The 17,344-nt window shown below is 40.8% G+C and overlaps 1 protein-coding gene and 1 long non-coding RNA gene across 2 annotated transcripts in view; one reads left to right on the top strand and one right to left on the bottom strand.

The window, feature by feature from the left end:
- Positions 1 to 9,512, bottom strand: part of LOC134669671 (uncharacterized) — a 73,012-nt gene extending 63,500 nt beyond the window's left edge. Inside the window, exon 1 of the long non-coding RNA XR_010098931.1 lies at positions 9,255 to 9,512. This is a non-coding gene — a long non-coding RNA (uncharacterized LOC134669671). The remainder of the gene's footprint in view (positions 1 to 9,254) is intronic.
- Positions 11 to 14,626, top strand: LOC134669665 (alpha-tocopherol transfer protein-like). The gene is made up of 5 exons (XM_063527343.1): positions 11 to 431; positions 3,902 to 3,996; positions 6,517 to 6,661; positions 8,036 to 8,229; positions 10,061 to 14,626. Exons 1-5 carry the CDS (start codon positions 167 to 169, stop codon positions 10,358 to 10,360), a joined length of 999 nt encoding a protein of 332 aa, XP_063383413.1. The 5' UTR covers positions 11 to 166; the 3' UTR covers positions 10,361 to 14,626.
- The last annotated feature ends 2,718 nt before the right edge of the window (positions 14,627 to 17,344 follow it).

Here is a 17,344-nt window from a genome sequence, read left to right as displayed (position 1 = left end):
TGATCAATATCTAACTTACTTTCTATGCATCTCGATCGTACTGGCATATTAGATAGAAATTAATGGTCGTACCTACATCATAATAACACCCATAACATACACAGGACACAAATAAATGCCCTTACCGGGATTCGAACCCTGAACCTCGTGTTTCGTAATAGAATAAATGAATGCAATAGTCCCGTCTCAGTCTCCACTCCTCAAATGTTTGCAAATCATACAGTTTATTAAACCTTCACGTTTGACAGGGTTGAAGCTAGCCACAGGTAGGTGCAGCTGCAGGATGCAGGACCGGTTCATCGACCTGTGCTACGAGGCCGACCTCGACACGTCCGAGCACCCGGAGCTGCTGGAGCTGGCGCGCGAGCTGGTCAACGAGGACCCCGACACCCGCGCCGCGGCCATCCAGGATCTCCGCAATATGATATACGGTGAGGTCATCGGTCATCTTCAACACCCACTCAATAGGCCTCTCTTCGTGTAGGCGTAAAGCGGCCACCACCACCACCAAACTGTGAACACTTTGGTCGACGGTGAGACGATTAGGTCCACGGTTGGTTTACGGCATAGAAGGTAGAATCGCATAGAAGTGGTATACGCGTGCCTCCGTGAGGGACAAAACATACGCAAATGCGACACTGTGATTGGTCGAATTCATTTGTTGCCCACCATTCTCCATACTAATGAAAAGGTGAGGAACAAACGAAAAGTGAGACTGTGACAAGGACAAGCAATAATACCGCTTTCTCTGCTACTCCTACTAAAAGATACATAAGACTATCCCGTTCTGTCAGTTACCCCCACCACTCATGCCAGATCCAGGTATATCCTAGATTCATGGTTTACGGTGAGAAGGAGCCAGGCACTAGAAGTTTAGTATTAGTCCGCGGGCCAGGAGCAAAAATCGTCAGTCATCGCCTCCCGAGTGATACTTTGTCAGATGATAGTTTAGATGCTATCATGAATTAAAAAAATAGTCAGCCGGTTGTATCGCGGTGGAAAGACCGTCAAGTGATCATGTCCGCAAATCCATAACCCTGTATTAAAATGCCTGATGAAATCCTACATGCAAAGTTTCATGATTTAGTATTACCATAATAAAAAGGTACGGCGCTTATTTTTTACGTGTTTATGCAAGTAGCTGACGGTCTTTCCACCGCTATACAACCGGATGACTGCTTTTTTATTTACAACAACATCTATCTAAACTATCTTCTGACAAAGTATCAAACGGGAGGCGATGACAAAATTTATTTTATTTTTTTACATTGTTTCATACATAGCTGTTAACCAATAACCGAGATATCACCCGGGAGGCGATTGGTCATGGAAATCTGTTCGTAACTTGTCTTCGCTCAATTTTATGTGTCCCGGTTTTCAGGAACGAAAACTATAATATGAATAAATGATACTGCAAAATTGTGGTTTTTAGGGTTCCGTACCTCAAAAGGAAAAAACGGAACCCTTATAGGATCACTCGTGCGTCTGTCTGTCCGTCCGTCTGTCACAGCCAATTTGCTCCGAAACTACTGGACCAATTAAGTTGAAATTTGGTACACATATGTAAGTCTGTGACCCAAAGACGAATATGTAACGTCAACAAATGAATTTCAAACATAAGGGCTACTTTTGGGGGGTAAAAGATAAAATTTAAAAACAAAGTTTTGCAACCTATGTCATGTTACATATCAAACGAAAGAACTCATTGTGAGAATCACAAATATATTTTTTTTATAAATTTACAATAAAAAATTTAGAAGTTATTCAAGAGATAAGACAAAAAATTACCATTCCCCCCCCTCTATCTCCGAAACTACAGGGTCTAAAATTCTGAAAAAATTACTCATAATAGTCCTTTACCTAACGATGACAGGAAAACCTGTTAGAAATCTACAGTCAAGCGTGAGTCGGATTTAAGAACAAAAATGCGGTTTAGGTTTTTTAGGGACACAGCCGCAACGGTTTAAGTGAAACGTGATGTAGACAGCTATTTGCGAAGGCCCTAGGCCAATATCCGCATAAGGCCGAAGGCCCGAAGCATCCCGAAGAGGCGTGCCATTCTGACTCACGCTTGAAGCTAACTTCAAGCATGAGTCGGAATGACGACAAAAAATGCGACTATAGTTAGACCGTAAAAAGTCTGCAGCGATTTTGATAGCCCACGCAGTGCAAGTGTCATATTAAACGTCAAACTTCTATGAAATTATGACGTATTAATAACACTTACACTGCGTGGGCTATCATATCCGCTGCAGACTTTTATTGGTGTGACTATAGGCTGTATCTGGCACACAGCCGCATTGGTACAAGTGTAGTACTGATTGATTAGGTTACTATTGTTACGTGTTTTAAAAAGCACTAAACAGGGTGGCCAAAAATTAACTAAGTGTATTCCCGTTGCCAACGTGCAACCCCGAAATTGCGAGGAAAAATTTGGCTGTTCCATACATTTTGGCTGGTCCGTTTTCTACGGGAGGATACATTTTTTTTCGCGATTTCGGGGTTGGGGTCCCATAGTAAAAGTTGTAAAGCTCAGTATAATCCGAAAACCTCCCCGGCTACGGGAATGCACTTATTTTTTGGCCACCCTGTAGGTATTATCTCTCTTCGGCCTTTTAAAACACTTGCGGAAGTTGTAGGAAGCGTGACTCGTCGGACGCTCCGAGCTATCAGCCCTAGGCGGAGCTCGGTCTTCAGTCTTCGCATTTGGACACCTTGTACTACTGTTCGGCATTTAATCTTCCTATCTAAGCTACTTTGCATAATTGCAGAGATAATATAAGCCACCACGCCAGAAAACTTCATGTTACATCTGGTTTTTCAAGACGTTTCACTAACGTCACGTTTGATGTACAAAAAAAAATTGTTGAAAATTGTGTGATGTACGGAACCCTTGAAACGCGAGTCCGAACTCGCACTTGACCAGTTTTTTTTGTGTTTAATTTTACGCGTTTTAATCCAGTAGGTATGCTCGATAGGAAGAAATCTACATATCTATCTATATTAATGCGTGTATCCTGACTGACTGATTAATTGATCAACGTAGAGCACACCAAGTTACATTTATAAAGTGTACCTACATGGCTAGGATTTGAAACTTTAAAAATAGGTATTTTATTAAAAAACAAGACAACTACAGAGTTTAGAGTGTTGGTTAAAAGTTTGTACGGAGATGAAACATTTTCTTACTTTATTTGGCTGGACTTGAATCTTTGCATAAAGGCATATTATTAGAATTTAGAATACAAGAAAAGTAATTTCATCTTTTTTTATATTCATACCCTAAAAGGGTTAAAAAGGGGTCGAATGTCTGAATCCTTTACTAATGCATATTTCTTCACTTCTTAGAAAGAAATAATATAAGATTTAATAAAAGTAATTTCAACGTTATATGTACGACAACGTCACGTCACGTCAGATGATGAAGGCTTTATACCCGACGGAACGGCTCCTGATAGAGGATCGGATATTCCCACATTGGACGAAGAACAAGAAAATCCTGTTGATGTAGGTACACTTAATAATGATCAAGAGATCTTCAGTACTCCACCACAAGAAGCTCCGCCTTCACGGATCTTCCGTAGATCTACGAGGTCTAAGAAAATGCCTCAACATCTTAACGACTACACCCTGGACCTAAACGAAGAAATCATAGAGGGGGAGGGGGAAAATGGCATATAATCTCCTTTTGTCTTCTAGATATTGTTTATTATGATATTGACATACGTGTTTTAGGAACCTAATGTCTATCCTGTATGTCTAATTTATCTTATGCATACTTCTAGTTAATTAAAACCAATTTCCTTTGGTATTTCGTTCCTATGTATCACATACTTAAATCCCGCAGCCTGCAGAAAGCTGGTTGAAGATTTTAAACTGGTGTTGGTTAACTGTATTGCAGAGCGCGGCGAGTGCACGCCGCGGCGCATGGACGACGCGTTCCTACTCAAGTTCCTGCGCGCGCGCAGTTTCGTCGTACGCCGCGCGCACAGACATGTAACTATCACTACGTATAATATGCCTTAACTAATCCTGCTTACCTAAATGTTCAATACTTCTTCGCTCAATTTTTTTAGGGTTCCGTACCTCAAAAGGAAAACACGGAACCCTTATAGGATCACTCGTGCGTCTGTCTGTCCGTCCGTCTGTCACAGCCAATTTAGTCCGAAACTACTGGACCAATTAAGTTGAAATTTGGTACACATATGTAAATCTGTGACCCAAAGACGAATATGTAACGTCAACAAATGAATTTTAAACATAAGGGCTACTTTTGGGGGGTAAAAGATAAAATTTAAAAACAAAGTTTTGCAAACTATGTCGTGTTACATATCAAACGAAAGAGCTCATTGTGAGAATCTCAAATATATTTTTTTTATAAATTTACAATAAAAAATTTTGAAGTTATTCAAGAAATAAGACAAAAAATGACCATTCCCCCCCTCTATCTCCGAAACTACAGGGTCTAAAATTCTGAAAAAAATACTCATAATAGTCCTTTACCTAACGATGACAGGAAAACCTGTTAGAAATCTACAGTCAAGCGCGAGTCGGATTTAAGAACAAAAATGCGTTTTAGGTTTTTTAGGGACACAGCCGCAATGGTTTAAGTGAAACGTGATGTAGACAGCTATTTGCGAAGGCCCTAGGCCGATATCCGCATAAGGCCGAAGGCCCGAAGCGTCCCGAAGAGGCGTGCCATTCCGACTCACGCTTGAAGCTAACTTCAAGCATGAGTCGGAATGACGACAAAAAATGCGACTATAGTTAGACCGTAAAAAGTCTGCAGCGATTTTGATAGCCCACGCAGTGCAAGTGTCATATTAAACGTCAAACTTCTATGAAATTATGACGTATTAATAACACTTACACCGCTGCAGACTTTTATTAGAGTGACTATAGGCTGTATCTGGCACACAGCCGCATTGGTACAAGTGTAGTACTGATTGATTAGGTTACTATTGTTACGTGTTTTAAAAAGCACTAAACAGGGTGGCCAAAAATTTACTAAAGTGTATTCCCGTTGCCAACGTGCAACCCCGAAATTGCGAGGAAAAATTTGGCTGTTTCATACATTTTGGCTGGTCCGTTTTCTACGGGAAGATACATTTTTTTTCGCGATTTCGAATTTGGGGTCCCATAGTAAAAGTTGTAAAGCTCAGTATAATCCGAAAACCTCCCCGGCTACGGGAATGCACTTATTTTTTGGCCACCCTGTAGGTATTATCTCTCTTCGGCCTTTTAAAACACTTGCGGAAGTTGTAGGAAGCGTGACTCGTCGGACGCTCCGAGCTATCAGCCCTAGGCGGAGCTCGGTCTTCAGTCTTCGCATTTGGACACCTTGTACTACTGTTCGGCATTTAATCTTCCTATCTAAGCTACATTGCATAGTTGCAGAGATAATATAAGCCACCACGCCAGAAAACTTCATGTTACATCTGGTTTTTGATTGACCCATTCGGGTTTTTCAAGACGTTTCACTCACGTCACGTTTGATGTACAGAAAAAAAATGTTGAAAATTGTGTGATGTACGGAACCCTTGAAACGCGAGTTCGAACTCGCACTTGACCAGTTTTTTTTATAATGATCTTCCGATAATCAATAGTGACTATTGTCATGCAATTTTACTATTAATAATACTTAATATAATAAAGTATAATAATGGAAATAATTTGTCAGACAGAATAATTAGATCAGATACCCTGACTTCGAAAATATTAAGTACCCAATGCCGGATTCTAAAGCCGGAAAATAATAGGATTATGACCCGACGCTGTGGCAGCGTTATTTCCGTGACAAATGAGTATATTGCTATATTGTGGTCGACGCTATTATTTTCTACTAATCGGAAACCCTTAATTATATTTTGAATTTTGAGCCAGAAACACTACTCTACCTCTACTAGCGCCATCTACCGAAGTGTGGATGTAGGGCTGTCCGCAACGCCCGTAAAAAAATGGAAATTGAAATGTAAAACACATACATATTTTCGATATTTATAGCAATATATTATGGTTATGGACATTGTTTTACGGAAAGACACCGTAATAACGAATGCATAACACGAGCACTAGCGACCTCTAGCAGCGAGGGGCGTAAGAAGCAGGTAGCGGTACATATAAAAATTTGGATATACTTAACCCTGAAAATAATACCCAAAGCCACATTCTAAATCGAGAAAACAACAGGACAAAAAATATATAATTTTTCATTTTCATTTTTCATTTTCATTTTTTCATAAACTATACCGTATGATTGATTTCATTAAATTGCGGGAATACTTAAGAGACTTAAAGTTACAGCTAGTTGACCAATATGGCGTGAATTACGAAACTACTACTGAACTTTTAAAATTACTAAACCTTGAATTTTATATTGTTCAGATTTTTCAGAAAACGTAACGAATATGAACATTAGAAAAATTTTATTAGCTCTTCACTTAGCACACTCGTTCAGTCAACCCCCAATTATTTAAATAGTTAGATTCTATATTGACAAATATAATGTATCGGCAGTTGGTGCGGTACTGCAACTTCCTGGAGCAATACCCGTACCTGTACCGAGACGTGGACTTCTGGTCGCTGACGAAGGTGAAGGGCGCCTACGAGGCCGCCATGCTCGACCCGCCCGGCGTCGGCCGCCTGCTCATCGCCCGGTTCGGTGAGTACTAGGTACGTACCGTACAGTACCCGCAACTGTACCGAGACGTGGACTTCTGGGCGCTGACGAAGGTGAAGGGCGCCTACGAGGCCGCCATGCTCGACCCGCCCGGCGTCGGCCGCCTGCTCATCGCCCGGTTCGGTGAGTACTAGGTACGTACCGTACAGTACCCGCAACTGTACCGAGACGTAGACTTCTGGTCGCTGACGAAGGTGAAGGGCGCCTACGAGGCCGCCATGCTCGACCCGCCCGGCGTCGGCCGCCTGCTCATCGCCCGGTTCGGTGAGTACTAGGTACGTACCGTACAGTACCCGCAACTGTACCGAGACGTAGACTTCTGGTCGCTGACGAAGGTGAAGGGCGCCTACGAGGCCGCCATGCTCGACCCGCCCGGCGTCGGCCGCCTGCTCATCGCCCGGTTCGGTGAGTACTAGGTACGTACCGTACAGTACCCGCAACTGTACCGAGACGTAGACTTCTGGTCGCTGACGAAGGTGAAGGGCGCCTACGAGGCCGCCATGCTCGACCCGCCCAGCGTCGGCCGACTGCTCATCGCCCGGTTCGGTGAGTACTAGGTACGTACCGTACAGTACCCGCAACTGTACCGAGACGTGGACTTCTGGGCGCTGACGAAGGTGAAGGGCGCCTACGAGGCCGCCATGCTCGACCCGCCCGGCGTCGGCCGCCTGCTCATCGCCCGGTTCGGTGAGTACTAGGTACGTACCGTACAGTACCCGCAACTGTACCGAGACGTGGACTTCTGGTCGCTGACGAAGGTGAAGGGCGCCTACGAGGCCGCCATGCTCGACCCGCCCGGCGTCGGCCGCCTGCTCATCGCCCGGTTCGGTGAGTACTAGGTACGTACCGTACAGTACCCGCAACTGTACCGAGACGTAGACTTCTGGGCGCTGACGAAGGTGAAGGGCGCCTACGAGGCCGCCATGCTCGACCCGCCCGGCGTCGGCCGCCTGCTCATCGCCCGGTTCGGTGAGTACTAGGTACGTACCGTACAGTACCCGCAACTGTACCGAGACGTGGACTTCTGGGCTCTGGCCTAGACTGCTCGTCGCCCGGTATTTAAAACATAGTGACAGCTTAGAGTATTGACACTGAAGGGTCGGTCTGAGCAGTGTCCGGATATATACTTTAGAACCCACTAGCTTACTTACAAAGTCTATATGAAACATGAATTATTATAATAACAATATGAAATTAATATTTTTATTTTCTTTTATCAAAGAAGCTCCTGATCGTGAGTAGAAAAGATTCCAAATGAATAAAACGGAATGGTTAAGTTTTGGTGAAATGATCCTAGCATAGTGATATATACTTATTTCCTGTTATATATTTAAGTAATTATGTTATGTTTCTCAGGCACATGGGACCCTGACGACTTCCCCGTGGAGGACCTGGTGCGCGCCGCGCTGGCCTTCATGGAGATCGGTCTGCGCACGCCGCGCGCGCAGGTGCTCGGTGGCACCGTCATCTTCGACCTCGAAGGTATCACCATGAAGCACATCGCCACACTCACGCCCACCGTCGCCTACCAGATCGTTTGTCTGACCGGGGTGAGCATTCAACCTTCACGGGGACGGGGCTGCAGGGCTCCACCGCCATCTTTAACCTCGAGGGCATCACCATAAAGCACATCGCTATGCGCACGCCCACCGTCGCCTACCAGATCATCTCTCTCGTCGGAGTAAGCATTAAACCCTTGAGCTCCATCCACGGACGCGAAATTGGGTCAGCAATGCCAATGGGAACAAACTTTTAAATCAAAAATTAAAGATACTTAACAAGGTACCCATACTTACTTATTCGTAGGTGCGTAATAAAGGAGTTTAAATAAAGTTGAAGGTGGTAACACGTTTAGGCGAATTGACGGAGTAAGGTAGTCTTCTTTCTTACTTTCTACCCAGATAAAATGAAAATAATTATAATACCATCATTTAGGTACATATAATCTAACCTACACCAAAGACATATGTAACTTCGTATAAAATGATTAAGATGAATAACGTCTAAGAAAAAAAAGCGGCCAAGTGCGAGTCGGACTCGCCCATGTAGGGTTCCGTACCAGCAAGTAACATAATAAAATTGCGGTTTACGATTTATGACGTATTAAAAAAACTACTTACCTACCAGGGGCCAAATTCGACACGTACAACTGTCAGATTTCGCATCCACGTCAAATCAACAGTTGATTTTATTGCATACTGAGTGTTGATTCCATCAACGGTGGATAATATCATTTGGTACAACCAAAACCATCCAAAACTTAACTCTAAATTAAGGGTGGTTCGGTTTGGTTTGCTTGTCACCCTAACTGTGGATTGTTAATGTCAAATTTTGACATTGTACGTATTCGAGAACTTATGATTTTTCCCACATCAACGGGAGATCAACACGATACGTCAAACGTCGCTTGTCGAATAGGGGTCGATCAAACCAATTTTCGGTGGAAGTTTGCATGATAATTTAATTTGATTTATCATTCTCTTATTTTAGAAGTTACAGGAGGGGGGACACATTTTACCACTTTGGAAGTGTCTATCGCGCAAACTATTCAGTTTAAAAAAGAAATATTAGAAACCTCAATATCATTTTTGAAGATCTATCCACACGGGTTTGATGAAAAAGAAAATTTGAGTTTCAGTTCTAAGTATGGGGAACCCCCAAAATTTATTGTTTTTTTTTTCTATTCTTGTGTGAAAATCTTAATGCGGTTCACAGAATACATCTACTTACCAAGTTTCAACAGTATAGTTCTTATAGTTTCGGAAAAAAGTGGCTGTGACATACGGACGGACAGACAGACAGACAGACAGACAGACATGGCGAATCCATAAGGGTTTCGTTTGTTGCCATTTGGCTACGGAACCCTAAAAATGTGCCTCAGAAATCAAGAAAAAGTCATTCTCGGATAGATGGCGCACACACCTTTGGCCTAGGCTCGGCTAGATGGCGTGACGACACCATTTCATATTTAACAATTTTAACACATAGGTTAACAATTTTAACACATCAGTGAATGAAAATAGGTCAAAATGATATAAAAATAATAAAATCATTTATCCATATATATATACATTTGTGACGTTCCACTGAAAAAGGTACCTTATGGCGGCCGGCGCTTACGTCGCATAGCGATAGCGCCGCAATAATATTAGAGCAGCGTTAATAATAGCGTAAGCGACAACCGCCAGGTACCTTTACCCTTGGGGCATCACATTTTATTGATAATGTTATACGTGTTTATTTTGAGTTTTAGTCGTGTGTCGATAGATGGCAGTAAATCTACTCTGTTTGCCTACACTAAAACTTTTCAAAAACAGCTCATAATTATCCATCCTAAACTTTATTTCCATATTAATCAGTGACATCTATATTGGTTTCCAGTACGCGCTCCCCGGCATAATGCACAGCTGCCACATCATAAACTACAACTGGCTGCTGAACACCTTCTTCTTCCTCTTCAAACGTTTCATCAGCAGGAAGGCGTGGGCCAAGATCCACTTCCACGGCAGCGACCTGGAGTCGCTGCAGCGGCACCTCCCGCGCGAGTGCCTCCCGCCGCGCTACGGCGGCACCTGCCGGCTGCACACCGACTTCGAGACGGGCTTCAACAAGATCAAGAAGTACAGAGACGAGGCGTTTGATCGCGAGATGAAGGAGTTTGGGTGGTTGATGAAGGAGTGATCTGTAGAGGGCCTTATTAGCCTTGCCTTGCGGTTCATTCATTTTGACGGTCCTTGAGTATGGTTTGTGTTGACTTCTCGGTTATGCGTTTAAGGTTTAAGCAAAAAGGTGTCTGTCATAAGTATGCGTTTTGCATGGTTCCTACAACGATACATAGTTTAGGAAGTCTGATATCAGTAATAATGTACTTATGTCGGAGCGTGACTCCAGAAAGTCGTATTGCAGCGTTACAGTTTGTAAATTTAGACGCCTGTATAAAATCGATTAGTAATGTTGAGCTACGTATTACTTGGTTGTAATGAAATTCCTAACGTAGAGAGCAACGCCGTCTATTGGCGTGTTGTTGAACTAACTAAGATGACAGGTAGAAGGCATAGACATAATATATATATAGACGGTGTCTCAGCGAGCTGTCACTGTTGCCACTTTTGTTTAGTGTACGATTAACAATTTAACACCACCTTGCTGTAGCCATGTCGATAAAGTCATATCGATAAACTATCGACATTTCTTACAATTTTAATTTTACTTCAAAGGTTTGACGATATCTAAAATGAACAAAAACGCTTTTATTCTTTATTGTGGTTATCAGATCACAATTTTATCGTCACGCCCCAGCAGGGAACCAAGGGAAAGTTCAGATATTTAATTAAAATACATAAATACCTACTAAGATATGTGTTCCGCAATAATTGAAATATTTTATTATATTCTAACTAGCTGTTGCCCGCGACTTCGTCCGCGTGGAATCTTATCTTCAACATTTTACATCTTTAGTACCTATAATTTTCATATCCAAGCAATGTTGAAATTAAGTACTTTTCTTTTTTAGCAAGTTGTATGAAGTTTTAAGTCAAGTGGATTTTGATGTTGGTTGCTGAAATTACTTTTCTTGTATTCTCATAATAGGTACCTATGCCCTTATACAAAGATTCAAGTCCCGCATTCCGCACTCACAAAATATCTGATCTTCATACAAACTTTCAACCCCTTTCTCACCACCTTGGGGGATGATTTTCAAAAATGCTTGAATTAGTTTTCATGTTTTTAGGGTTCCGTACCCAAAGGGTAAAACGGGACCCTATTACTAAGACTTCGCTGTCCGTCCGTCCGTCCGTCCGTCTGTCACCAGGCTGTATCTCACGAACCGTGATAGCTAGACAGTTGAAATTTTCACAGATGATGTATTTCTGTTACCGCTATAACAACAAATACTAAAAACAGAATAAAATAAAGATTTAAATGGGGCTCCCATACAACAAACATGATTTTTGACCAAAGTTAAGCAACGTCGGGTACTTGGATGGGTGACCGTTTTTTTTTTGCTTTTTTTGCATTATGGTACGGAACCCTTCGTGCGCGAGTCCGACTCGCACTTGCCCGGTTTTTTTAATTTATTACCTTTTTTTTCCAAAAAGTTAAAGTTCCTAGCTTAAAATTAAATTTACACCCCAAGACGAATTTTCATCCCCTTTTTAGCCCCCTTAGGGATTGAATTTCCAAAAACGTTGCAATTACTTTTTTTTTGTAATCGGCTATTATGTCTTTCTAAGAAGTTTCTAAGCATTTGTAATGGATTCAAACTTTGAACCCCATTTTAACCCTGTTAGGGGATGAATTTTACAAATCGCTGAAATCACTTTTATTGTCTTCTAATAATATCCCCAAATACAAAGATTCAAATCCCGCGCTCGAAAAAATGCATGATATCCATACAAACTTTCAACCCCATTTTCACCACCATAGGGATGAATCTTCAAAAACACTGAAATTAGTTTTTTGTATTTTAATATAATACCTTTTTACAAAGTTTCAATTTCCTAGCTTCAAATAAAATTTGCACCTGAAGACGAACTTTCATCCCCTTTTTAATCCCCTAAGGGGTTGAATTTCCAAGAACGTTGCAATTACTTTTTTTTGTAATCGGCTATTATGCCTTTCTAAGAATTTTCAAAGCATTTGTAATGGATTTAAACTTTGAAACCCATTTTAACCCTGTTAGGGGATGAATTTTACAAAACGCTGAAATTACTTTTATTGTATTCTAATAGTATCACCAAATACAAAGATTCAAGTCCCGCGCTCGAAAAAACGTTTGCTATCCATACAAACTTTCAACCCCTTTTTCACCACCTTAGGGGATGAATTTTCAAAAACGCTGAAATTAGTTTTCTTGTATTTTAATTTAAAACGTTTTTACAAAGTTTCAAGTTCCTTGCTTAAAATAGAATTTGCACCCGCCGACGAACTTCCATCCCCTTTTTAACCCCCTTAGGGGATGAAATTCCAAAAAACGTTGCAATCACTTTTTTTTGTAATCGGCTATTATGCCTTTCTAAGAAGTTTCAAAACCATTTGTAATGGATTCAAACTTTCAACCCCTTTTTAACCCTGTTAGGGGATGAATTTTACAAAACGCTGAAATTACTTTTCCTGTCTTCTAATAATATCCCTAAATACAAAGATTCAAGTCCCACACGAAAAAATGTTTGATATCCATACAAACTTTCAACCCCTTTTTCACCACCTCAGGGGTTGAATTTTCAAAAACGCTGAAATGTTTTTTCTTGTATTTTAATAATATATCTTTTAACGAAGTTTCAAATTCGTAGCTCAAAAGAAAACTTTAACCCCATACAAACTTTCATCCCCTTTTTAACCCTGTTAAGGGATGAATTTTACAAAACGCTGAAATTACTTTTATTGTCTTCTAATAGTATCCCCAAATACAAAGATTCAAGTCCCGCGCTCGAAAATTTTTTTGATATCCATACAAACTTTCAACCCCTTTTTCACCACCTTGGGGGATGAATTTTATAAAACGCTGAAATCAGTTTTCTTGTATTTGAATTTGATACTTTTTTACAAAGTTTCAAGTTCCTAGCTTAAAATAAAATTTGCACCCGAAGACGAACTTTCATCCCCTTTTTAACACCCTTAGGGGTTGAATTTCCAAAAACGTTGCAATCACTTTTTTTGTAATCGGCTATTATGCCTTTCTACGAAGTTTCAAAGCATTTGTAATGGATTAAAATTTTCAACCCCTTTTTAACCCTGTTAGGGGATGAATTTTACAAAACGCTGAAATTACTTTTCCTGTCTTCTAATAATATCCCTAAATACAAAGATTCAAGTCCACCACTTGAAAATTTTTTTGTTATCCATACAAACTTTCAACCCGTTTTTCACCACCTTAGGGGATGAATTTTCAAAAACGCTGAAATTAGTTTTCTTGTATTTTAATAATATATCTTTTTACGAAGTTTCAAATTCCTAGCTTAAAAGAAAACTTTAACCCCATACAAACTTTCATCCCCTTTTTAACCCCCTTAAGGGTTGAATTTCTCAAAATCGCTTCTTATCTCTTGTACACTTTATAAATGCAATCTGGTGTGCAAATTTCAACTTTCTGGCTTTTGTAGTTTCGTCTCTGCGTTGATGAATCAGTCAGTCAGTCAGTCAGGACACTTGCATTTATATATATAGATATATTTATTATTCATTAGCATTTCAATTATGTATATGTTTAACGAAGATATTGAAGCTTCAATTAATAGCTATTTCGTTCCGCTGTGTAGCGTTTATCGATATATAACATGATTAAAATCGACTTTTCACATCCCTAAAAGAACACACATACACGCTTTTACGCACACATTCACAGCCTGGATGCATCAAAAAAGGCAACACTTGATTTGAAGTTCACCTTGTCAGCAGTATGGTTGTCCTTTTTTGACAAATGGCATTTTAAAAGAGCGAGGAGAGAGAAATGATACTAGTTGCTGCGCCGTCAAATAGAACAATAAACGTAGGGGCCTTGGTAGAAGGCTTTGGAACGTCAAGTGGTTTAACTTGGGTAAAGTTCGGTATGAGGTGGCATTTTTGTCGTAATGTTGGTATATAGACTGGTCGAGCATGTTTGCCAACTTGACTTTGAGGCGGGAGCGGTGAGGCTCCGCCGCAGGTCTTCTTGATCGGACCGCGCTAGAGATCAAACGTCAGCCATACCTCGTGCCTAATTCGCCACGTTCCTGAAGGCCAACGTTTTTTAACCATTAAGCTAAGTGTTTTATTTCAAGTGTTATTTTGATTCCTTATGTTTCATTACCAGCTTACTTTTGTGAAATAAAGAAAGGATGTGTTATTTTGGAAAGATGTGTCCCGCTGAGTTTGTTGCCGGTCCCGTATTGGGCTAACTCTTCTCATGTCAAGTGTGTATATTGAAGCCGGCATAGCTTGACTTAAATAAAGATTTGAAAGATTGTATGTGATCCTTTTATTTGAGTTTAATCCAAATACATCCTAACAATGATTAGTGATTTTTGGTTCCTCTGTCTTTGGCATATTTTTTTGGCTGCTATTTAACTGATCACCAGATATAGTAAAATTTGACACCAACAAATTTATTTTTCTCCAATATGCTCGGAAATGTTCACCTTAAGCCCGCTCCAGACTATGCCCGTGAATCGCGGGCGAAGCCGCGAACGCGAGTGTGGAGTCGATTTCGCTGTCTGCGAACATCGACGCCACACTTGCGTTCGCGGCTTCGCGCCGCGATTCGGGCACGAGTGTGGAGGGGGCTTTATTGTAGCAAAAATAGTACGGGAAGTTCTTCGTTATTGCCAAACTCTAATTAAAAAAAATCAAACTATCGCTGTCCTGTTTTAGCGGACGGGAAGTAAAAAAACACTACAGTAATGACTTATTACTGTAGTGTTTTTTCTTTTTAAAAATATAAAACGCAAACAGCCAATTATTATAGCCGCGAGCCGCGTCTACACGACCCGATCAAGACACGAGCAAGCGTGTATTACCCCGGCTACTCACGTAACGATAAATCGTTGCGATAAAACTGTGCAGTCCGACTGTGCAGATAAATCGAACCGTGTGTATGTCGATTATCGTAACGATTTGTCATACACACGGTTCGATTTATCTGCACAGTCGGACTGCACAGTTTTATCGCAACGATTTATCGTTAAGCCCGCTCCACACTCGTGCGCGAATCGCGGCGCGAAGCCGCGAACGCGAGTCTGGAGTCGATTTCGCATATCAGCGAACTAGATTCCACACTCGCGTTCGCGGCTTCGCCCGCGATTCACGCGCATAGTCTGGAGGGCGCTATACGTGAGTAGCCGGGGTAAGACCCGTTACTCGTGTATGATCGTGCGAATACTGCTTAATAAAATCAAAGATAATTTTTATATTTTTTAAGGGTCTCATCCGTGTTCATAAAGCTTATATAGTTTGTCAAAGGAGTTTCTCATTTCAAACATAAACAGAGAAAATCCTACTATTTTTGTCTTACACTAGTACTAGCACCCAAAAGAAAAGGATGGGTATAGTTTTGCTGGTTCTTACTGATTGACACACTGGGTTGACCAACTATATTGCACAATTATATTCAATGAATGAATATTGAACGGTACTGAATGGCAGAATAAGTTTGTGCCTTTAACTTTTAAAAATCAATTAAAGAGGGAAATTGTTTTTGACATTTTTGACATGAAGGTTCGATTTTAGTGATGCTTGATGCTTAAATCATTATTATTTTACCTTATTTCCTCGCATGTTTGGAGAAAAGCACTATATATGCCTCGGCAGGAATAGCAATTCGTGGATTCGTCTTCTTTGTCGGACTCCGCTTCGCGTCGTCCGACAAAATCGAAACTCATCCACGAATTGCCCTTTCCCGGCCTCTGCAATAATGTACTATTACCACCCTAAAATAATAAATGATCACCAAAATTATAACCCCATTTTAAAGTGAAATGATTACCAATTTTATTACATTTTGCTATCCTATTAAAGGAAATGACACCAAACTCATCATCATCATCATCATCTCAGCCATAAGACGTCCACTGCTGAACATAGGCCTCCCCCTTATGGGGGGTGAATGCCATAATCGCCACGCTTGGCAGGCGGGTTGGCGATCGCAGTCGAGTACACCGAATTTGAGGGACGCTGCTGCTCGTCCACCGGTGGTCTTGGACGTAGCGGAGTTTAAGGACATACCCGGGTCCAAACTAATCATTATTAACCCAAAAATAGTAAATGATTACCTTTCAAACCCCATTTTAATGTGAAATGATAACCAAATTTCTACATCTTGCTATCCTATTAAAGAAAATGACACCACATTCATCATTGTAAACCCAAAAATAGTAAATGACCACCATCATTAGAACTCCGTTTTAATGTAAAATTATAGGCGCGTAATATTATGCGAATTCGTTGTCATTACCAAAAATAATTTTTACTGTTACAAAAAAACGGTTGAACTAATCTATTTATTTGTAAAGGTTACTATTTTTATTTGTATTGGTAACAAATCCGAATTTGTTGCGTCAACAAAAATATCGATTAGCGCTATTTTTGACGTCGAATTTCGGTTGGTTTACGGTTGAACCAACATGTAATTTCTTTCAGTGCATAGTGAGTGAACCATATTAGTACTGAAAGAGGGTTGATTTTGTTTAGTAATTAGTGACTTGCTTGTCACCTGAGGCTATAATACTCGCCTATGTAGGTAACAGCGCTACCTACATGCCGCGACAGGCACCGCATCGCCGACGGGCTCGTGGTAAGTCTTCGCTCGTACGAGTATTTTTCTCTCTACCTACCTACTTTATGACTTTGATTCTAGATGGCGCGCTAGACACAACAACTTGAGATTATTCGAATGACATATCGTTTATCAAATTATAATGATTACTTTAGAAGTTATGAGGGAACAAATAAACATACATACATAGCCACATACATACCGGTCAAAATCATAACCCTCCTGTGCGTTGCCGTAGGGTAAAAACTATATCCTCCGTTCCGCTCAGTTAAAGTTATAATTTTATTTTGCGTTAATGATATTCATTGCATAAATAATAATTGAGTACTTTCTTCTACACAAAAAAAAATATTTCACACCATGCACTGAAATAAAACACCAGGATAATTATTAGAAAAACATAGATATCAGTTATT

The sequence above is a fragment of the Cydia fagiglandana genome, chromosome 12 (assembly GCF_963556715.1).
Source record: "Cydia fagiglandana chromosome 12, ilCydFagi1.1, whole genome shotgun sequence".
NCBI lineage: Eukaryota > Metazoa > Arthropoda > Insecta > Lepidoptera > Tortricidae > Cydia > Cydia fagiglandana.
The sequence above is the reverse complement of the archived record's forward strand: the minus strand, read 5'-3'. Positions and strand labels throughout refer to the sequence as shown.